Source organism: Pezoporus wallicus, unplaced genomic scaffold (genome assembly GCF_028554395.1).
Source record: "Pezoporus wallicus isolate ANWC-B61680 ecotype Strahan unplaced genomic scaffold, APGP_CSIRO_Pwel_v1 contig_5542, whole genome shotgun sequence".
Taxonomy (NCBI): Eukaryota; Metazoa; Chordata; class Aves; order Psittaciformes; family Psittacidae; genus Pezoporus; species Pezoporus wallicus.
The window spans coordinates 1-23307 of NW_026640165.1; the positions used below are offsets into that span (position 1 = coordinate 1).

The 23307-nt window shown below is 40.4% G+C and overlaps 1 protein-coding gene across 1 annotated transcript in view; it reads left to right on the plus strand.

Moving 5' to 3' along the window:
* Positions 1 to 4: 4 nt before the first annotated feature.
* FAM185A (family with sequence similarity 185 member A) overlaps positions 5 to 23307 on the plus strand; it is a gene marked incomplete at its 5' end in the record, with an annotated part of 40213 nt that continues 16910 nt past the window's right edge. The window contains 5 exons of the mRNA XM_057417780.1: positions 5 to 227; positions 4126 to 4235; positions 8429 to 8521; positions 16044 to 16182; positions 21115 to 21156. Of these exons, the coding sequence (XP_057273763.1) occupies positions 5 to 227; positions 4126 to 4235; positions 8429 to 8521; positions 16044 to 16182; positions 21115 to 21156 (607 nt within the window). The remainder of the gene's footprint in view (positions 228 to 4125; positions 4236 to 8428; positions 8522 to 16043; positions 16183 to 21114; positions 21157 to 23307) is intronic.

Genomic DNA, 23307 nt, shown 5'->3' on the forward strand with positions numbered 1-23307 from the left:
GCGGCTGCCCTGCCAGGTGAGCGTCCGCCCGCTGGACCCGCAGCGCTACCCGGACGCGGATCGCGTGCTGGTGGCTGTCAGCGGCGCCGGCGGCAGCCCCTCGCCCCGCGGCCGGGAGCAGGACCGCGTCCGGGTAGAGTACGACGAGGCGCTGGAGCAGATGGCGATCGTGGCGGACGGCCTGGATAGCAAGGCCGCCGTGGACGTGAGGACACCCGTGAAGTTCGGTGGGTGAAGCGGGGCTGGAGAAGCGGCTGCGCGCCTGACTGCCGGGCCTCCCCTCCGGGCGTGGTGGTCCGCAGAGCCCGGGGGCAGACGGGATCCCTCCGTCCCTCCCTCCGGTGGAGACTAGAAGCGCTCTTGGCAGCGATATTCCTCAATGGCATCATGCCTCCTCCAAGTAAGGAGGTTCAAAACGTCCCTTTTTTCCTGAGTTTCCTGACTTCTTAGGTGTTTAGGTATATAATTTATTGTTGACTTTTTGTCAGCAGTTGTTAAAGCTGAAACTTCTGCCATGAAGTGGTAGTTACAACACTTTTATTTTTGCTCTGACATCTGCCGTTCAGAGGCTGTGCTCAGCAGGGTTGTTGAATCTGCCAGCTCTGGTAGTGGTTGTTTGGCTGAGTGATCAGCCACAGGGATCAAAAAAGCCTGGAAGGCAGCAATACAGATGAATTGACAGGAAGAGCTGCCTTGTCTGGTATAACTCTTGCATTATGTTTTTGTGCGCAGGGTATAAAAATCTGTGCAGGGTTTCTGGTATGGGACCCATAAGCAACTTGGGAGAGCAGCTGTAGTGCCTAAAACGAACAAACAACTGTGCTGGACTGATAGTGGCTCTTAAGTTTAGGGAAGGAAAAGGCCAAGCTTGCTAGGACAATGCCCTTCTGAGCAGAGCTTTAGGAAACACTTGACCCAGAGGTACCTGTGTTTACTCACTGATGTGGAAACAAACAGATGATGCTGGAAAAAAGAGATCCTTTGGTTTGCTTCACGTCGTTGTCCAAGACTGCTGCTTTTGTTTCATTTGATGCTCTGCTGCAGTTGTGATATAAGAAATGGTGACTAATCTCATTCTGCTCATGTTTCATCAATGTTATCCATGACTTTTCTAGAGCATGGTGTTCTCTTGGTTACCACTTTTTTAAAGCCTTACGTTGAAGACATTCTGCACCTTTTATCTTCACTTACTTTCCCCTCCCCTTTATCTTGAATTATACTATGTAACCTTTTGGTTTGGTTTTGTTCACACACCCCATCCCTCCCCAACACACACACGCACACACTTCTTTTTCATTTGAAAGGACCTGCATTCTCTTTCAATTTGTAGTCTTACTCATCACTATAATTTACTTCTTGTTTTTTGTTTTGATGTTGGATTTTTTTTAACCCTCTTGATAACTGAAGGGGTGTTTATATATATGTATGTGTTTACCAAAGCTTAAGATCTCTTTTGCTCCCTAGCAACTAATATAGTGAGAAACATTCTGTAAATAAAATTGGGGGGGGTGGGAGAAGGACGGAGGGAGGGAGGTGCTCTCCCTCTCCCTGTTCTCAGCATGCTTTACTTTGTCTATGTTAGAATGGCTGTACTAATTTGTACCATTGTTAAAGATATTTTTTCACCCTGGTTATCCCCAGCAGGGTCTCAGGCTTTAAGTCCAATATGGTAATTTGTCTGAGTGGTACAGTGGTAGACACCACTAGGTGCCCCAGCTGACGCCTGCGGGCAGGAAGGGACCCAGAACGAAGAAATGTCTGAGCCTTTGTACTCAGTGTACTGTCTGTGCACTCCTTGTTGTTATGGTCTTCATGCACCTTGCACACACTTCTTGGTAGAATGATGATCTTTGGTCTGGGGTCTTCTTGTTCCTTATTGAAGATTTTCTCTGTCTCCAGACTGGTCTGTACCTGTTTCTTATCTGGATGGGGGTTGCATCTTCTGCTGCTAGTGGCTTCCTTGTCTTCCATTTTGTACTGGCCTCAGGGCCTCCCTTCACCTAACTAAGCAACAGTTCAAGAGAAGTTCGGTCATTTGGGGCTTGTGGCCTAAGGCTTCAGCAATTTTACTCACGCTAAGCAAAGCTACTCAGACACAGAGTTAAAAGAATTCAGCAGACTTAATTTACAACACCATTCCTCCAGTTAGCCCACTGTCCTGTCTCCAGCTGGCATAAACAGATGCTCAGGGAAGAGTAAGAACAGGACAAACATAAGTGATATTTCATCTTGGGTTTTTCTTGGCTGTCAGCTGTTTTCAGCTCATCGGATTTTCTGAGCCTAATACAGCTCAGCACCTCAGTGGATCTCTCTTTCTAGTGTCCACTCAAGTAAACAGTTTCATGATGAGAGCTTCCTGGCAAACTCCATTCCTCTTGGCAGTTTGTTCCACAAGGCATATACCATCCATCCATTCAAGTATCCATTCAGGGATAGATACCACTCAGATGTTTTTGGTCTGATGAAACTGTGTAGGCTTTACCAACATAAAACCTTGTAAAGCTGGCCCTTAAGCCTCTGATGATAGCCACCAGTCCTCTTTGCCAGGTTTTGCACTTTTACATGCCTCAAAGTGTATCTTAGCTTACTTAAACGTAAGAAACATACTGTTTGATTAATGTCTCGGTCACATTAATTCTCTTGAAAGTCTTCCGTGAAGAGGCTAAGAATATAGTTTCTGCAAATAAAACAACTTTCCAGAAAACCTGCTTATCCAGTCCACCTGTTCTAGCCCTCTTAGGGAATTGTTACCTTCTAACACAGTCTGCATCCTTCTTTAAATTTAACCTCTTATCTTACTGTGGTAATAAGGCTTCACTTTAGCAGCAAAAATGAATGTGTTTTAGCTCTGCCTCTTGGATTCTCCTGGCTTGTCAGGTGACAAAACTTCCCTTTGTTGCTAATTGGAGCTCTCAGTCTCTCATCTTCGTGGTTTGTGAACTGCTGCTGTCAAGGTTCCAGCATCTGTCCTGAGCAGCTCTGTGACAGTATTGATCTTCAGCCTCCAGTGTGTCATGGGTCTGCCTTGGGGAATCTTGTTGGCATATACGTTGGCAGATAGTGGAAGTGAAAGAAAGACTCACAGGTACTTAAATGAAGGTTTCTTTGCCAGACAATCTCCTTTTCTTCAGAGAGTGAAAGGCTCACTGTCTGTTAGTCCTTCAGTTACATGTCTTTCAGCAAACACTTTTCTTCTTTCTGCCTTTTATCCTTAGAAGAGCAAACCCACTTGTTTTCTCTCCTGCCTTCACTTTGTGCCAGTTGTTATGGTGGTCATTACTATAAATGATTACTAATATAGTCAGAATCCCCAGACTGCACATTCTCAAACTTCTTCCTTGTTCTTTAAACTTAGGGGTGATCCTGAGTGGCAGAAAAATGCTTTTGCTTTTCCTGTGTGAAGCACTATGAGCCCATAAATTATTCACTTGGTAAGAGTTATCTACAGGACCTAGTGACTTGTTTTTGTGAGTGCCTATGAACAGTAATAAGGTAAGCTGATTCAGACTAGAGGCAAACATGCATCTTCATGCCAGGGGTAAGTCAGGCCTTCCAGAAGCCTAGGGAAGAATGACACATGCAAACACTTCTATACCTGGTTTTGTGTTAGACTGCTTGCTAGTTGAAGCGTCGTAGGTCTAAAAGCAGACCTATGTATTTGTGCTGTTGAATCTTATTACTCTGTGTGGCCTCAAATAACTTGCCAACCTTTCCACCCCAAACCCCATGTCAGGATATCCAAATGTCTCTGCAGAGTTGCTAATAAAATTGGTGACTGGGGTATGAGGTGGAGTTTGGGAGCAGGTTAATAAGGAAAAGAAAACTACACTGAAGGACCGCACCCTGCTGATTCCTTGCCAGAGGTTACAATCACTGTGCTGCCTTGTTTTCTCTTCAAGGTAGATGGATGTACACAGGCTTATAAAATTTTCAGTGTTGATTGTTGATCGTGACTAGTCATGCAATTGAAACTGTGTAGCCAAGCCTCACAAGAAGGTTCTTTAGTAACAAAGAACCTGCTTTTTTCCCCTACTATTTATAGTTACTATATAAAATAATCAAGTACTATGTTAAATAGATTTGGTTATTCTCATTCTGTTGCTAATAAAACTCTTTTAATTCTAGACTTGGATATCAAAACATCAGGGACTGGCTGCGTGAGGATTCAGAAACTAGAATGTGATAACTGCAAAATAGAAACGGAGAAGGGGACTAGTGTCCTGCAGTCAATAAAGGTACAAAGAGCCCTCCCACACTCCATGCTTTAAGAGGGATCATGGGTGGAATATAGTACCTAAACTTAAATACCAGTTCTGGAGATAAGTACTCTGATATTTCTCAGTGTTACTCTGTGTATAGCACCTCACCTTTATTTATTGCATACAATTACAACACAAAGTTACTAACACAAAATAATGTGCAATCAGAAGTCCAGATACCATTGGTGATAGCCAAAGCCAGCAGAAACAGTGACAGCAGTAAGCCTAATCTTTGTCCCCCTGCCCCTCAACAAAAAAAGAAGATGGACTGGGATTTCCTGTCTAGCTGCATACTTTGCAGTATGTGATTTATTTTTTGTGTGTGTTTTTGGTGTTTTGGTTTTTTTTTTAATAATTCTGATATGTTAGTGCTATTAACAAACCTAGGTTAATTTTTAATCAGAAGTTACACATTCTGTCCAAAATACCTGGCTGGATTATATCTGGTAAATACTGTACATGTCATGGTCATGACCTTGTTTTTTCAGTCTTTAAGACTTAAGCTTTGCTGACATAGGCTTTTGTAGGAATAATCAAAGTATATCTAGACTTAGGTGCTGTTTGGAATCGAATTTAATAATTAGGATTGCACTTGCAGGAGTGGGTATAAACTTAGAAAAAAAAAGCGCTTTTCAAATAGTATAGTTCCTAAGTTTAATTTTTTTTTTTGAGATATGAAAAGTCTTTCCACATATTCTTTACCGTGGTGTAAAAGATGATTTTATAGCATGCATATGCGAAACTGAATTTAAAGGAGATCTAATATACGAGAAAGCTAGGTTTACTCCATCTTCAGTGAACTATAAATAACTTGGAACTTCCAGATTCTGTATAACTGACCATTTTACTCTTAAAAAGGTAACTGAAATCTAACAAGAAGTTAATAGTACTATATGTATTACTGCTACCTAAAGCTGGTTAAAAATGGCTCTGTTATATAATAATAGCAAACAGCAGTACATGAGAAGCTACATAGTATGAGAAAACAAGGTAGTTTGGCCAGTAATAGTGACAGCATGCATCACAACTGTTAAGATTTATTGGGGGGGGGATGTCATAGAAAAAGAGGATTTTGAGGAAAGATAAGTAATTTTGTGGGCATCTTTTCTCATAAACAGTGTGAGGTATGAATAATGTTGAGTTTTAAAAATGAAAAAGTTCTATTTTCCTTGAGACTTCAAATAGCGATGAAACAATAAACTGAAAAAAAGCCTGCAGAGTCACCAGTCTGGGGCTTTTGAGATCAATTCCTCTGTAGTACTCCACTGGATGAGCTTGGTGTTGCTTCTTTACCTCTGTCAATTTTGAGCTTTCCTCAGTTCAGAAAAATGTCAGGAAAACTACAAGCGTAAAAGACGACCCTTCCCCTGTGCATGCACCTCAATGTGTCCACTTTGCTGGTGACCACAGAAGGCTTCTTTGTTCCCTTCGGCCTCAGATGACAGGAATGGCCTGGTCCCAGAAAGCAAAACAAAGCTTTCGTAGATTAGAAGGCTTTGGCTTTTTTTAGCCCGATTAGTTACCCTGAATATTCTTTTAGGTTAGGAGTATTACAATATCTCTCAGCCATACAACCAACTTTTAGTCTAATGTTATTAAGCACTATAGTTCTAGTAAAGCAACTGTAACTCATTTCTTCTAATATAGGTTCAAGAATTATACTCTGTATTATCAGAGAAGCAGAATTATTAACCCTTGGTTTGGTGGTTTGTTTGTTTGTTTTTTTTCCCAAAGCTGCTGATAATCTTACTGACTAGATTCCATAATGCAGCACAAAAGCTTATTTTTCCTTAGGGAGTGTGCTTACTGAGCAAACTGAAGTGATACTGCCCTCCCCTGGACGCGTTAAAGAGCTGTTTAATGTTGCTCTGCTGTCATGCTGTCCACAAACGTCATTGACTAGCAAAGCAGGAGACTTTATTGTTGAGAGCAATAGGTCGTTGATCAGTGACTTGAATAGTCCCCACATGACCATTTTTTTTTTTATTTAAAGAACACAGGCAAACAGCTTCACAGCTGCTGATTCTTTTACCTTGCCACAAAGTTGTTTGTGTAACTTGTAATTAAAAACTTGATTTTGGGGTATGGTGTCCTTACAAAAGACCTAAAAAATTGACATCCACTTTCCTTAATCATGCATGCTAGCAATATAACAGAAAAGATGAGTATTCTGTATGAGTTTTTTAATGGATTTTTGACTGGTGCTTTTGGTGGGATAGGCATTATCTAGCCAGTGAGATTTGTTGAGGGTTGTTCTATTGAGATCTTTTTGGTGGTGCTTGTTTTGTAATTGGCTAAAGCCCTGTTTACCCTATCCTTTCCAAGTCTGCAGGTCAATTGATTCCAAAAAAGGGCTAGAACTTCTAGGTCTTCTTCAGTGTATTAATTATTCCCGAATTCTTTTCTGAGAAGGCAGTGCCACTGCTTCTTAATTTTTAATCCTGCTTTTTATTACAGTCCATCAGCTTAGCAGTGACATTGGGACCAAGGAGATCCTTGCATTTTGTTTCTATGTTCAGTGGTTACTTCCAGCTTCCTGACTGTGCCAGTGATGACAAGAATTCCAGGTGTCTTCCACACAATCAGTGGAAGACCTGCAATGCTTCCTCACCAGACACCATGTCTGAGCATGATTTGTTAAAGTCCTGTACCACCGTCCTTTCTTTCTTTGAACTGAACAAACTCTTCTGTTTTTCTTTTAACATCTTTGACTTCCTTGGCAGCCTTTTACCTCTTCCTTACTCGGACCTTTTCATGTTGCTAGGAGAAGCCCTGTGACAATTTAGTGTTCCTTACTTTCAGTGAGTGGAATATTCACTTTTAATGAAAAAGCTATTTGATCATTATAACTTGCATCCTCTCAGCAAATCCTGCTGTCTGTTAGGTGTCTTGATGCCTACCTCTGAAAGCTTGTGAGGTTCATGGTTTTGTTTTGGGGTTTATTTTTGTGTGTGTGTTTTGGGTTCTTTGTTTTTTTTTTAAGAGATATGCATAGTCTAATAATTCAGGGGGGGAGGGAAGTTGAGACATCTGTATCTTATCAGAACATTTTTGTCCCAAAAACTATATAGAAAAAAAAATCCTTTTATTAAAAAAAAGGAAAGAAAAATTGAGGAAATAAGTGTGTATGTCATGGTTTTATTTTGCTTAACTATCAGTGGCTATACTGATAAGTCACTGCTCTACATTAATTCTTATCTTATGAATTCCCATATTTTCCTGGTGTTATGTGCTTGGAGGATTTGTTCTTTAACCATTGTTACGATAATGTGCCAGATGAAACTGCCTTGAAAGAACTGTGCTGTCTGACTGAGGCATCTAATTTAACTTTATCCTTTTTTTACTCTATATGGAGAGAATCATCTATTATTTGTACAGAAGCTTAACTACACAGCTGAGTTATTTGCAGCCTTTAAAAGGTCTGAAGCACTGCTGAAGTCTAGTTGGGGCATTGCATTTTACTCTGAAGACCTGTTTGGATTGTGAAAACCTTGAGATTGTAATGCAGATGTATGCAAAATACCTAATTTGAATTAGTATCTGGAATGAAACACCAGGATCTGGTTCTACTTGCAGGCCTAGGGTTTGCACTGGTATGCACACATAGAGGTTTATGGTTTTACATACTACTCCAAGCATAAGTAGTTTTATAGTATGTTTGTATATCATTGTCCTATAGAATTTTGTGAAACTTTAAGTTTCAGGTCAATGGAAGGCTTCAGTTTGTAAGTTCACTTCTCACTGCCAGCTTGTTCCTCTTGTGCGTCAGCACTGGGTATGTACATTACCTTGGTTTCTGGATGGAGCATAAATGAAAAACAAAGTTTTCCCTTTCGTTGCCTGCTGCTTTATATACTCAGTGAATGTTTTTCTAGTTATAAAAACCCAAACCAACCACCCAGAAAAACCACTTGTATTGAGAGTAAAAGGTTCCTCAGCATCCTTCTTTCCCTTGTGTTTCTGGTTATAAAGAAAGGTGATTGGTTTTCAGTTTGACTACATTGGAAATAATCAAACACATTTGGCGATAACTTGAGGAGAAGGCTTCACAGTAAAATGGAGTTTGTGATCCAAGGTGATTATTGTGGTACAGCTTGAAAACCAAGATAATCAAGATAGAATCTTGTTATGATTATCCTAACCATAGGATTTTTGAACTTTTTTTCCAGAGCCATAAAATAGATATACGGACAAACGGTGGCAAAGTAATTGGTCTTGGAACACTTTATGGAAATACAGATATTCATGCAACAGAGAAGGGTGTAAGTAAGATGTAAAACTTTCTCTTTGGCTTATTGAGCTTCTCTGCATAATGACTAAATTTTCAAGAATGTGCTGAAGGGTGTGTAGTGACCCTCACTGTCTGTCATTTCACTGTTAACTGACAGTTGTCTAATTATACTATCTTATGCTTAATTTGGAATAGTGAACAGGCTGCACAGAAAGAGCAGTAAGAAGCATGTGATCATTCCATCAGCACAGAGGCATTGCTAGCTGATACAGCTCATTAGCTTTAATTCTGTAACCCTCACAACACTCTTAAACATTTTATGTGGCTGGTATCTAGACATCTGGATTCTGCAGTAGGCCCATTAATTTATTTTAGTGTCTCGTTAATAGTGGCTCAATATTTGTCCATGCTGTAAACTTCCAGCATTATATGATTGTAAGAACGGGAGAGTAGAAGGTTTTGTATCTTTCTATGTAGTTGAGGAAATAAAATCACATGTAATCTTGTTATGAGGTGCAGTGAGAAGAATGAACAGGAAAAGTTCTGTAGAGAAGTAGCTGGCTTTTTTCAGCAGATGGCAGTATGAGACAAATGTCATATTACTCTAATCTCATTTTGCTTCTTGGAATAAATAGTCAATTCTCTATTATTTAAAATTATGTAGAACTGGGCTCCCTTACATAATACTACAGTTCTCATATCCAGTCTGGTTTTTAGGCTCAACTTGAATTTTTAAGCGTTGTAATGTCTATGCAACTGGTTGCATCAGGATTATTACATCTGAGCCAGCATTATATGAATATGTGGAGCCAAGCCAAATCTAGAAGTAGCTTAGATGCATGCAGTACTCTCTCAGAATCAATAGGTATCCTTAAACTCAGCAACTCTGGGAAGAATTGGAAAGAATGCAGGTAGCTTTCCCTCGCCAAGGATAGAATTGAGACCAAGCTGTTAAGTTCTAGGAGTCCAAAACAGCCTCTGTGAAGTGCTGTTTGGCACTGTTTTATGTAGATTGTGTTCTGAGATCATATGTTCTGAGATCATGTGACATAGAGCCAGCTGTGAGCTGTTCTTAAGGTCCTGCTGTAAACTAAGCAACTTGGCATTGGATTTTCCAAGAACTGTTAATGTTTCATTACCTGCATTTTTGGAGTGGGTGCTAGCCTGTGTTTTATGTACAAAGGAGCTAGAGACTGTTGTACCTGTACTGTTGTTGGGGGTTGTTTAGCCTGGAGAAAAGGAGGCTCAGGGGAGACATTATTGCTCTCTACAACAGTCTGAATAGAGGTTGTAGTGAGAATGGTATCTAACTTTTTCCTAAGTAATGAGTAATAGGATGAGAGGAAATGGCCTCAAGTTGTTTAGATTGGATGTCAGGAATTCTTCATCTAGAAGGTTGTCAAGCATTGGAACAGGCTGCCTAGGGAAGTGATTGAGTCACCATCCCTGAAGGTATGTGAAAGACTTGTAGATGTGGTACTCTAGTGTCGTGGTTTAAACCCAGTCAGGTAACTCATTCACTCACTTCCCCCCCTTTCTTGCCTTCCCCCTACTCCCGGAGGGACGGAGAGGAGAATCGAAAAGAATGCAACTCCCACAGGTTGAGATAAGAACAGTTTAGTAACTAAGGTATAACACAAATCACTACTGCTACCACCAATAATAATAATGATAAAGGAAATAACAAGGGAAGAGAATACAACACCTCAGCACCAGCTGACCGATAACTCGCCCCCAAGCCCCACCAAGCTCTGACCGATACCTCCTCCAACCCTGCAGTCTCCCAGCACTTCCGTCTAACTCCCAGTTACATCCTGGGCATGACGTGCTGTGGTATGGAATACCTCTTTGGTCAGTTTGGGTCAGGTGTCCTGTCTCTGCTTCCTCCTGGCTTCCCCTCCTCCCTGGCAGAGCATGAGGCTCACAAAGTCCTTGGCCAAACCAAAACATCGCTATCAGCTCTGTTCCTGAGATGAAAGTCAAAACACTGCACTGCACCAGCTACCAAGGAGGAGAAACATGACTGCTACTGCTGAACCCAGGACATTATCCACCCCTTATTCCATACCATTCACGTCATGCTCAGATCCCACATTTTCAATACACCCATCACTCCACTCTTATCTATGTGCATGGACCAGTAGCTATAAAGCTGCTGAGTCCATCTGGTCCATGATGTCAGGCTCCATCTCTTGTAACAGTCTTCCAGAGCAGGAGAGACTGTGTGTAGTGTTCACACTCATGAATAACCTGGGCAATAGTGTCCATTGCTAAGTCCACCCCTCGATCATGAGTCCATCTCTGTGTTGCATCTTTGCTCTGATGGCCTGAAGTGCCATGGGCCCACCAGGCTTAAAATAATTCACTGTCCCCTTCAGCAGTTTCTGCAGCTTGTTGCCGGGCACTCCATACAGCTGCCTTCCATCTCCAACGCTTCCAAAGCACTGGAGGGGCCCAGTGGACTAGATACTTGCCCATACTGTCCCACACACCCTGCCACTCATGACTGTCCAGCCTTGGGGAAAACCTCTTGGTCCCCCTATATTGTCGTCTAACCCCAGACAAGACCCAAACCTGACTCTGCTTAACTTTTGAGATCAGACAAAATGGTTGTGGGTAGAACACAGTCTGTGTGTGTGCCAACATGCTGATCCCCATCACAATCAGCAGGCAGGTCCCAAGGATACCCAAAGGCCATTCAAAACCTTCAGAACTCTCAGTTGATGCTGCTGTACTTGTCACTGGAGCTGGTGTAGCTGCTGTGCTTGCCGGCTCTCCCACCACCAGCTTCTCTTTTCCTGAGTCCAGCTCTTCCTCCTCTGCCTTGCTGGGAAATGCTGCGTGGTCTCCTGCATCCTCCTGGGGCTCGGCGGGCGGCTGCCGGGGAATGCTCTCGGCCGTCGCGGGGCTGGGCTCGGCCGCGGGACTCGGCTCCTCCGCGGGGCTCGGCTCTTCCGCGGGGCTCGGCTCCTCCACCGCCTTCTCCCGCTGCTCGGCAGCCGCTTCCTTCTGCTCCTCGACCGCCCCGACCTCCTCCACCGGCAGCCGTCCCCTCGCGGCCTCCGGCCCCGCTCCCGCCGCCGCTTGGTCCCCGGGGCCGCTCTCCCGGGCCGGTTCGGCTGCCGCCGGCTCCCGGGGCCGCTCCCCCTCGGCTCCCCGCAGCCTCACGAAGATGGAGAGTAGGGCGAGGGCCAAGACGGTGAAGAGCAGCCGGACGGCCAGGTACAAGTCCACGGCCACGTCCGTCCCGCCCTGCTGCTGGAGCCCGCCCGTATTACAAGCCATTGCCATAAAGCACAGTGAGACAAGAACCTTAGCCCAGGCCCCACACTTGATAAACACTAACACAGCAAATACCGGCTCTAAGTAAGTTACAACATTCTGAAGCTGTGAGATCAACAAGAACAACTCTGAGAGCCAATAAATCAGCATTGTGACGAGTGACTATTAATCCAGTCAGATCTGTCGTTATCTCAACCCTTCATGCCCCACGTTGGGCGCCAAAAAAAAGTGTCGTGGTTTAAACCCAGTCAGGTAACTCGTTCACTCACCCCCTCCCCCTACTCCCAGAGGGATGGAGAGGAGAATCGAAAAGAATGCAACTCCCACAGGTTGAGATAAGAACAGTTTAGTAACTAAGGTATAACACAAATCACTATTGCTACCACCAATGATAACAACGATAAAGGAAATAACAAGGGAAGAGAATACAACACCTCAGCACCAGCTGACCGATAACTCGCCCCCCAAGCCCGACCAAGCTCCGACCGATACCTCCTCCAACCCTGCAGTCTCCCAGCCCTTCCGGCTAACTCCCAGTTACATCCTGGGCATGACGTGCTGTGGTATGGAATACCTCTTTGGTCAGTTTGGGTCAGGTGTCCTGTCTCTGCTTCCTCCTGGCTTCCCTTCCTCCCTGGCAGAGCATGAGGCTCACAAAGTCCTTGGCCAAACCAAAACATCATTGTTATCAGCTCTGTTCCTGAGACGAAAGTCAAAACACTGCACTGCACCAGCTACCAAGGAGGAGAAACATGACTGCTACTGCTGAACCCAGGACATCTAGGTACATCTAGGAGATGGTTTAGTGCTGGGTTAATGGTTGGACTTAATGGTCTTAATCATTTAGGCTGGAAAAGACCATTCTATAATTGATATATTTTCATGAACATTATTGCATCCCAGCAAGACCTCCCACCATAAAGCAGAGTGGGTAAGGCCTCACTGTGGTATGACCTGATGATGCCATAATTGGATTAATCAGTTCTAATTCATTGGCAGTTCCGTTGGGACTATTAGTAGTTAGTGGAGTTAGGATCTGTCCTAAGCCATTAACAGCCACAGGGAGTAGAATAGGGCAGAGGTAGTCTACACTGTTCTGGATGTATCCTCCATCTTCCCAGAAAGGGTTTCTGTTGGAAGGATCTGAAAACTGGCATCCTTGCTTTCTACCAGTGAATAAGACTGAATGATTCCTGTGGAGTCATGCTGCTCACACATACTGGCATGGTAGTGGTCTTTAGAGTTGTGCTGTTAGTCATTTGTCCCAAAGTAGTTTGTTACTCCAGTGCAGTGCATAGCGTTCATTTCAAGTAGCATCTCACTGGAGTTGCTAAAAACAAGTGGATGGTAGAAAAATAATTAGATCTGCATTTACATGAAAATATTTCATGAGAATGAAAAATACAGTTACTTTGCTCTGAGTCTTTGCATGCTGTTGTCCTTTTGAAACAATAAAACAGACTTCATGCAGATTGAGTTGGGCTTCTTTGTGATCATAAGTACAAATATTGCTAGAATTCACTCTTAGAATTGTAAAGTTGTAGTAACTTCAGTGAAATAAATTATTTTAACAAGAATTTACAGCTGTGGAACAATCTTTTGGCTTATGTTGTTCAACTTCCTAATAACAAACTGCTGTATAGTTAGGAAGGACAGAGTGAGATTTCTTTTCTCAATTGACCACTCATGTTAACAGATCAACCTTACATCTCCTGTGTGTGTTTGTATGAGATGTTTCTTAAACCAGTTGTAGTCATCATTATGTAATTATGACTCTGTAGGCATTTCCAGCCCCCTCCTGAAGGTGGGGAGGGAAAGGGTGTGGTAAAAGGCACGAAGCACTTGGGAAACAGAATATTTTTAAGGGAGAAAATGAAGAAGGCACTAGTAAAATATTTGAGCAAGGATGGCACAAAAAGGAAGGCCAAGAAGAGGAATATGTGGGGAAGATGATGTTTATGTCTTAGTTAAACATAGCAAGATGTGTTCAGGTGCAAACCCAAACATTCTCAGTCTGATTTATGAAGATAGACTGACACTTTAAGGGGTAAGAAACTGGAACTTAAGCATGTGGTCAGTCTCAGTAACTACAATCTCCCAAGGCTCTACTCTCAAGGGGAGGAATTTTTCCAGAAAACCTAGTGGTTCAGTGGACAAAAATAATCAAATTTGTTTGACTGGGGAATCATTAGCTAATCTGTGCCGCAGGGACTTTTCTATAGTGCTTATTTAACAGAGCCAAACAGCTATGTTCTGCCAAAAATTCATAAAAGTTTAAGAATTTGGGGTTGAAAACATAGTCTCAGTAAAAAATAATCCCATTTTTTTTACACTTTTCCTATCTAGGATACATTTTTAGTTTTATACTTGAGCAGTCCAACTCCCCTATCTTATTTCAGTTATTCTGAAACAAATCTTCATTGTATTGGTGGTTGGTTTTGCTTTATTTTTTTATAGTATGTATGTAAATTATTGTAAGTTAATGTGTCTTGTTACATTCTTGGAGACCTACTTGATGGTGTAACATCAACTTTTCCTGTAATTTTCTTTACTAATTGATTTTCTTTACTGTAAGGGTGGTGAGGCATCGAAATGGGCTTCCCAAGGAAGCTGTGAATGCTCCATCCCTGGCGATGTTCAAAGCTGGATTGGACAGAGCCTTGGGTGACATGGTTTAATGTGAGGTGTCCCTGCCATGGCATCAGAGAGATGATCTTAAGGTCCTTTCCAACCCTAACTATTCTATGATCACGTCTTGAGACAGTAGTCCAGTCAGTATTCTTATGTGAGAAGATGGTGTAAAGCTCAGTATGCATGGATTGGTATGGTCACAGTGTAATTTGATTGACATACAGTCCATACTAAACCAGCCTCTTTGGCTCACGTTTTGGGGCACAGTACAGCATGGATTTTGTGAAACACTAGTTGCTGTTTGTCAGAATACCTCATACTTAATCCATAGCTTATTCTTTATGTAATAAAACACAGGAAGGGTCAGCAGACTTTTGTATGAACTTTTTTTCCACAAGATGACAATGCTAAAATGAAGTGGATTGAAAGTGTTAAGTATGAACTGTTGAATGATTGCATCGTAAATCACATTTAACTGGGGAATAATACGAGTTCAATTCATAAGGTAGCTGCATAATCATGTAATTTCCTCTGTTTTTTTCAGATAGGTTGTCACATGACTAGTTACTGGCAGACAGATGAAAGCGTAGAATCATAGAATGGTTAGGGTTGGAAAGGACCTTCAGATCATCTAGTTCCACACCCCCCCCTGTCATGGGCAGGGATGTCTCGCACTAGACCATGTCACGCAAGGCTCTATCTAACCTGGCCTTGAACACTGACAGGGATGAAGCATTTGCCATGTCTTTGGGCAACCTGTTCAAGTGCCTCACCCCCCTTGCAGTAAACAACTTCCTTATATCTAACCTGACCTTCCCCTGTTTTAGTTTAAACCCATTACACCATGTCCTATTGTTACAATTCCTGAGAGTCCCTCTCTGGCATCCTTGTAGGCCCCCTTCAGATACTGGAAGGCTGCCATGAGGTCTCGATGCATTTATCACCTTTTATTTTCCAAATCTGTCCATAATGCAACTTTTCAAATCTTATCCTTCATCTCCATTTCTATTGAAAAGAAGTCAAAATGGATATCTATCCCTCATTTTCAAGGCTTTGTATAGCTTAAGACTTAAGTCCAAGAATAGAGGCCTGAGTAACTGAGATAATATGAGCAACTATACTGAGGAAAACTGCAGCTGTGGCTTTTTTTGCAAACCTTCACCAAAGCTATGTCTATAAAGTGACCTAGTTAAAAATCTGTGTAAATTGCTCTATGTAACAAAGGCAGTGGATGTTTCAGTATGTGGTGACAGAAAACTGATTATCAAAGCTTCAAGAATCATAATGCTGCATGAATGTTGTGTCTTCATTATTACAGCTAATCTGTTTGTTTACTTCTAAAAATTAAGTGATTTTTCTTAAAAATAGATCATTTTGTGACTGTTTGGGTTCTTCACCTGTATGACTTACGTAGTAATTCATTGGAATGTTGTAATGAATCATTAACTTTCTGGTCAGAGCTCTTGGTTGTAAAGCTGTTTTGTTTTGTCTTGTGTAGCTTTTAACTGAGAACATGACTCTGTTCTGAACCAACAACTGCTTTCCATTTGTTTTGCCTCTAAATACTATTACTTCCCTATGCCTTTTCAAACTGTGATGCCAGGTTTTCCATTATGTTTATTTAAGTTTATTTCTCATAGAGTGTGAATATAGAGAAGCTGCAGGGGACATCCATCAACATATCTACTGAAGATGGGCTGCTGAAAACAAAGTATCTCTATGCAGAATCATCACGTCTGTCTTCAGTAGCTGGTGATATTCTGCTGGGAAGTATTCATGGTAAGAAGAAAATACTGAGCAAATTTGTCTGCTTTGAAGGTGTACATAATGTTCACTGTAACAAATGGACTAATACTATAGACTGTTACTAAATCAACTGTGCACAGTGTATGAACAAAACAGTTCTGTCTGTTAGGGGCAGACTTGAAAATAACTAACTTATATATAGTATGCTGCATTTATTTGTTTTTAAAACAACTTTGTAAGCATACTTATGAAATAGCAAAAAGTGTATTTTGTAGGAGAGAAACATAACACATACTAAGGATGTAAAACTATTTTAAAATTCAGCAATGAAAATTATACGTAGTAAAGAGGTTTTTCTTCCCCTCTCTCCGTCCTTTCTTTTCTTCATAGAAGAAGTAGCTCTTACTGCATCTGCTAAGAAGTATGGTTGCATTTAGTTTTTAGCAGAAAATGGTCTCTGTCTCTGCTGGCACGCTATACTAATAGAGTGGTGACAGTTTCTGTTCTGTGATTGGGAGTGTGAGGAAGGTCTCTAATCCATCCACCTTTTAATGTCCTTCACCTAGAACTAAAACTAACTTGATAATCTTTTATTTAAACAGCACTCAAGGTTAGAAGCTGGTGTGGTTTTCTAGTTTAACAAAGTTCCCGCTGAATTCTGCCTGTGCTGTAGTGTGGGTTTGGTGATTTAACATCAAGTAAAACAAACTGGGGGATGTAGAATAGAATCATAGAATAGTTAGGGTTGGAAAGGACTCCAAGATCATCTAGTTCCAACCCCCTGCCATGGGCAGGGACATCTCACACTAAACCAGGTCACCCAATGTGACAAACGAGTGTAACAATGTACAAAGAGTGAAAATTACTGGGGTCAGTCAGAGTTCCAGATTTACAACTTTATGCCTTAGAAGCGATTTGCTGCAATTTTGTAGCAGTTTTGTGTTGTCATCTTGAGAAATGACTCTTCCTTAAAGGAGCAAGTCCTTTGTCCATTTATAGTAAATTTAAGAATTGTTTCTAAACCTGTTAGGTAAAGTTCACTTCAACATGCATAGGTAGAAATAACTTTTTCATGTTATTGAATTTTTTTAACATGTAGTCTGTATTGTTACATGTACTTCTGTCTCAGCTATTTTGGTTTGGTTTTTATAACTTCAAACCCATATAATGATGTTGCGAACTGATCAGTGTGTGGGCATGGTCATGCCTCAGTGCACAGCCAAAAGCTTATTTTGACAAAAATGATTAACTGCTGTAGTTGGTGACTTCCTTAGTAATGCCTCATTGTCATCTAGCTGAAGAGCAATATGAAAACAAATAGAATTGTGTCCAAATTACACAGACGTTTCTTATGTCACTTCAGGATTATTTTTATGAGCTCTCTATGAAATGGGTCTGGAACACCTAATGTTATTTTAGCTGTTTCTTTTCAAAACAATTGCACACTAACATTAGCTTGGCTCTTCTATTTTTCCAGAAAAAATATCCTGCAAAACATGCTCCTCAGTTATATTTTAATAGTAAAAGCAAATACTTTTAAAGTATTTTAAATTATTATATTACATATATATATGCACACAAATGCATAAATACTGATGGAAAAGATAAACTCCTTTCATAATTTTATGTTAGAAAACAAGTGGCCACTTCTGGTTTTTGCTCATAAGGTAGCGTAGTTTGGTTTGTAAACGCTTGGAAAGATTGTTTCTTGGGCAGTTAAGTCCACTGTTTCCTTATAGCTGACAGGATGCTGGTACTATAGTTGGCAGTAGTATGCTTCTCAATACCCTTCTCTGACCTCACCTCAGTACCTCAGTGTCTTTTTTGACTGGGAAGACCCAAATTTGACACAAAATTCTCTTATGAGACTGCATTTGAAGTATTACGTGCTGGATATGCTTATCATACAGATAGTGATTCGTGCAGAAGTTGGTGTATATCACAATGCCAGGTCCTTACCTGCAAAGCTTCTTTGCAAACAGCAAGTACTCAGCTTTCACTGCCTTACAGGGTTGTTTTGTCTCACGTGACAGACTTTGTTTGCTTTTGATCTGTTCTTCTGTCATAGTCTAGTAACTATTTCAATATAAGAGAATCACACTGGAAAACACAGTTACTGAAGTTACTTTATGTATTTACATGCTAATTAATAAATAGGAAAAGGTGACCATATAGCTGCCTTATAGTGACCTGCATAAGATGAAGCAGAAAATGTGCAATGTTTTGAAGGTAGAATGGTATAATGCTTGAGCTTGGCATTCCGTAATCCCTTCTGAAAAGAATCCGATATACCAAAGCATGTTCCATAAATTTCATTTCCTATGTTTCTGCATTTCAGTGATCGTGGGATTGTAGAAATTAACTTCATTCCTTTTTAGGCATGACTGTACTTTAGCCTGAAATTTAAAATGCAAAGTCAAAGTGGTAAAAAGCTGTGTGGTGGTTTGTTTCTTCTGTGCATCTGAATCATGCCATCTTGAGAGCTTTCAAAACAAATGGAAAGAATGGAAATAATACAGTGTGAAGTGATGCCTTTATTTATATCCCAAAAGCCATCTCTTGCTCCAGCCCTATGCTGATCCTGTCTTCCAGGAGTTTGAAGTAGTTTGAAGTTTTATAGTGTTTGTGGAGAAGCTTATACATAATAGAAAAGATAAGTATTTCTTCAGAAGCAATCCAAGAACCAAGCCACTGTCATCAATATTCTGTTAAAACTATTATATTTTGGACTTTATAGTATTGTGCTACAGTGCTTAAGTCAGTTGGGTATAAGAATCAAGCTAGTAATTACCTCTGGTCAGCTTTCTCTTTGTCCTTGATGTGACCAAAAAGATGCTTGGCTAGCTTAAAAATTGTAAGCATTGGCCTTTATGGGACCACTGCACGGTCATAACACAGCAGGCTATTCCTATCTGCTTTAAAACCAACGTTTTTTAGCTAAATATTTGAAGTGAGCCTATCACACTAATATGTTTTGGGTTTTTTTTGCAGCATTAGTTGTATCTGCCATTTAAGTTTGGGGTTAATAGGAGTTTGATTTCAACATGTTTTAATATTTTTCAAGGACCTGCTTATTAAAACAGAAAGCAAAAAACCCCAGAAAAACAAAGAGCAAACCAGAAATCCCCAAGTCCCAGGGGCTATATGCAGGCAGAGTGTAATCAAGCTTCAGCTCCATGGAAGCTGCTAGCTGACAAAACCAAAGGCTTTTTTGTAGCTTGTACAAAAATAAGTACTAGTCATGGTAATATAGGGAAAAGGGTGGGGTAATTATAGTGTGTCTCTTAATAACAGCAAATGGTAAAGCCAAACGTCTTTCAGGTTCATTTAAATACGGTTTTGTTTCAACTGATTTTTCAGAAGCCGTAAGTATTTTGTGCAGTGTGTGCTTGAAATGATGAATTGAAGACTATTGATATTAGGCTGCTTTTCTAGCTTTCAGCCCACAGACCACTAAGAAAAGCACTACAGGTCACATGCAGTGGAATGCATTTTACCCTAATGGTTGTTTGCCACTCTGTAATTACAGAAGATAGGAGCAAAGCTTGACCCACATGCCATTTTTAAAGGCCAGTTCTGAAAGATCTGAAAATTGTTGTGAATAATGTGCATTACTAACTTGGACTTGGTTACTATTATCAACCTTTTATTTTGCAATCTGTCCTCCTGGGAGGATGAGAGTGTGGCAGGAATGACATGTTGTGGTTTAGTTTTTAAAATTAAAGCATTTGTTGAGGCAGTTTTTTTTTCTGCAATTTTTTTCTGCTGTAGACCACTGATTTCTTTGCCTATCTTTAAAGTCTGTTTTTTCTATGACTCAGTGATAGCCATTTGCATAGACAGGTATAACATTAGAAAATCATTTACATTCATAGAAAACGGAAGACATCTGTCCATGGTCACTAGCTTTATCCTTTTACTGGGAAAAAGTAACGGCTGTAATGGGTGACATGGTTTAGTGTGAGGTGTCCCTGCCCATGGCAGAGGCGTTGGAGCTAGATGGTCTTAAGGTCCTTTCCAACCCTAGCTATTCTATGATTCAATTATACATGTGTAGCATACATGTGTAACTATGAAAGTTACTACAAACTTTGTTAGTAGGTGTAGATGGATTTTCTGTTACGAGGTACTTCTGTCATCCTTTCAGATTCTCTTGGTTCCATAGATAAAGGGGAAGACTATTCATCTTGAGATTTTTGAGGCTAACCAGTGCCTGTTCAGACTAATTCAAGTTCACTGGGAGACCATTCTGTGTTCTGCATTACTCGCTTTTGTTCTCTGGTTTCTCCAGTGCACTCAGATTTCACTGAAGTCAGTGAAAAGCATTGACAAAGAGATCATCATGCACATGAGAATAAATTTGGAGGGAATAGGTAAAGTTCAGTAAGTCCGGGAAGCAGCCTTTTCAGAAAAAGAAAGGAAAACAAGTAACCAACTCGTCCTCAGAGCGGGGCAGGGGGAATATATGTGCGCCTATATCTATAGACACACATATTTGTGTATGTGTCTGTGTCTTACCTATCTATATAAATAAAAGGGGAAAATAGGGACTGTTTGTGTTACTAATCCTGTTGAGCTATTTAAATCATCCATAGTGCTGTCGCAGGCATCAGAGAAACATGCAAAAATTTGGCCCAAAATAAAATACAAAAATACTGTGCTTTAGCCTCACAGTGCATCTCTGCTTTTCTTTCTTGCATCCAGTCTGTGTCTTTAAGCTTTACTCAGTGTTTTTCTCATCTGGAATCAATTCACTGTTACCCACATGTGTTGAGATTTTTTGTTTGTAAAGCAATAATATTCAAGCAATATATCTGGTGTGTGCTATTTTGCTTCTATATGCAAATGAGAGATACTACTACAACTGCAATGCCCTTGTATAGGTCCCCATTACTTTAGCCTTTGTTACAATTTCAGAAAGCAGTTAAATATGCTTTTAATGTTTTTTCCTTCTCTTCTTAATAGGTAACACCAGCCTTCAGACCAAAACTGGGAGTATTACAGTAGGTAGGTTCTGCCTTCTCTTAGAGATACCTCTTTTTCTCCCTCTTTCCTTCTCCTTTTTAAAAGCCAAATGTTCACAGGGAAAGTAAAGAGGCAATTCCTTACAGATGTTTCTGTCCTATTTTCAATAGCACTGATAGCTGTGCAGCTGAAGGAGATTCTTTCCAAACTTCGCTGTCAGCCTTTTGCAGTTGGGCAACTCAAACTGTCTCACATCTGATACCATGGTACTTACTGGGCTTTGCGCAAATCACACTGAATCTAGGTGCCATCTTCTAGATTAAGATGTGATAAAAAGACACAAGAAAACAGTAACTAAAAGGACACAAGAAATGCAATAATTTTGCCTTTAGCCTAGTTCTCTTGCATTCGTTGATATCGATGACTGGCTGTGTTTGATTTTTATATCACAAAGCACTGATCATTGATGTGTTACATATTTGAGGAGGGGAAGCTTGAGATAATAGTAATAGTCTCCAAACTATTCTACTGATCTTTGTTTTCCCTTCAGAAATAATAATGGCTCATAAATTTTCTTTCGGGAACTTGAGCAGGATATACAACAGGATAAGTAGGAGTTATCAATTATGGTACCTATTGTATCAGTTGCATTTTTGTAGTACCTCAACACAAAAGTAAAAAACTCAAATCCTGGTTATTTCTATGACAGAAAATTGAAGTAACGATCATAGACAAGGCTCAGTGACTCCTGAATATAAGAAGAAGGATTTCCCATTCTGTAAATAAATTGATTATGGGTCCAAATCTCAAAGGCTTCTGCTAATGGTAGTAACCATAGTCACTCATTGACCACTGTGCAGGGACAATCTGTACTGTTACAACTCTTCTTATGTTTCTGAGCATTCTATATTAACTTTCCTGGAAAATGAATGCGATACACGTTCTTATGAGTTAGTCATTAAACCACAGAATTAAATTAAGCTTGCTAGTCTGTTTTTCTTTCTTTTAAATAAACTCAGAGTATGAAGAGTGTTTAAATAAAGGTTTCTTACCACAGGAGATAGCTTTTTCTGTCAACTGCATGGTAATAATTTTCCTTAATTAACCAGGTTCCACTTAAATATTAAGACACATCTAAGAGTTGAATAAATTTGAGTTTCAGTACTGAAAGCACTAGTTAGACTTAATCTTTTCCTGAAGAGCATTAAACATACTTTAGATTTTTATGTTTTTTTCCAAAGATAAAAGACTTCTAACATTCAGTGGTTCAACTCTAAACTTGAAAAAGAAAATGTAAAGTTTTAAGTGGAAGGTTTTTGTATATGACAAACACATGCTACAAGGTAGCTTGTTGATTGTCAGGAGACCTGACAGGGACTTTTTTGATAGAAATAGGAAGAACAAAACAAAATCTTCCAACTTCCTTGGCTGGGTTTTCATAGGGATGTGGTTATTTACTTCACTGGAGATAGAATTTTATCAGTTTGGAGAAAAAATCAGTTTGGGGATGTATCCTTTGCTTTTGAAAGATTTATTTACAAGTCAAACTTGAGAGTGATGGATTTTCTTTTTCTTCAAAATGTTTTAGGGAAACTATAAGCTGCTTGCTTGACAGTTTCTTATGCTTGTAAAATTCTGCATTAAAAAAAGGAAACCAGTGCTCTTCTCTAATCTTCTGCTTTTGTTATTATTCATAGAATATTTTTACTTTATTTTGGTGTTATTAGTCACTGACATTGTTTTCCAACCCTGTATTAGAAGCTTCCTACTTGTATCAGATGTTCTGTGGACTTTGAATGACTTCATAGTTTGAAACAACCAGAGCTATTTTTACTTCTAGTTTAAGTTGTGATTGCTCCATCCCTGGCAGTGTTGAAGGTGCCAGGTTGGACAGAGTCTTGGGTGAAACGGTTTGGTGTGTGGTATTCCAGCCCATGGCTAGGGGGATTGGAACTAGATGATCTTCAGGTCCTTTCTAACCCAAACCATTCTGTGATTCTAAGTTGCTATTTAAACTAGTCATTATAAATCTGAATTATCTTACAAAGAGTAACTGAGTACTTCGTGTTTAGAACTAGCTTAATCTTCTAAGTTTTTATTCAGTAAATTCATAGGAAAACTCGGGTTGGAAGAGACCTCAGGAAGTTGCAGAAACATAGAATGTTTGAGGTTGGAAGGGACTTCTAGAGGTCA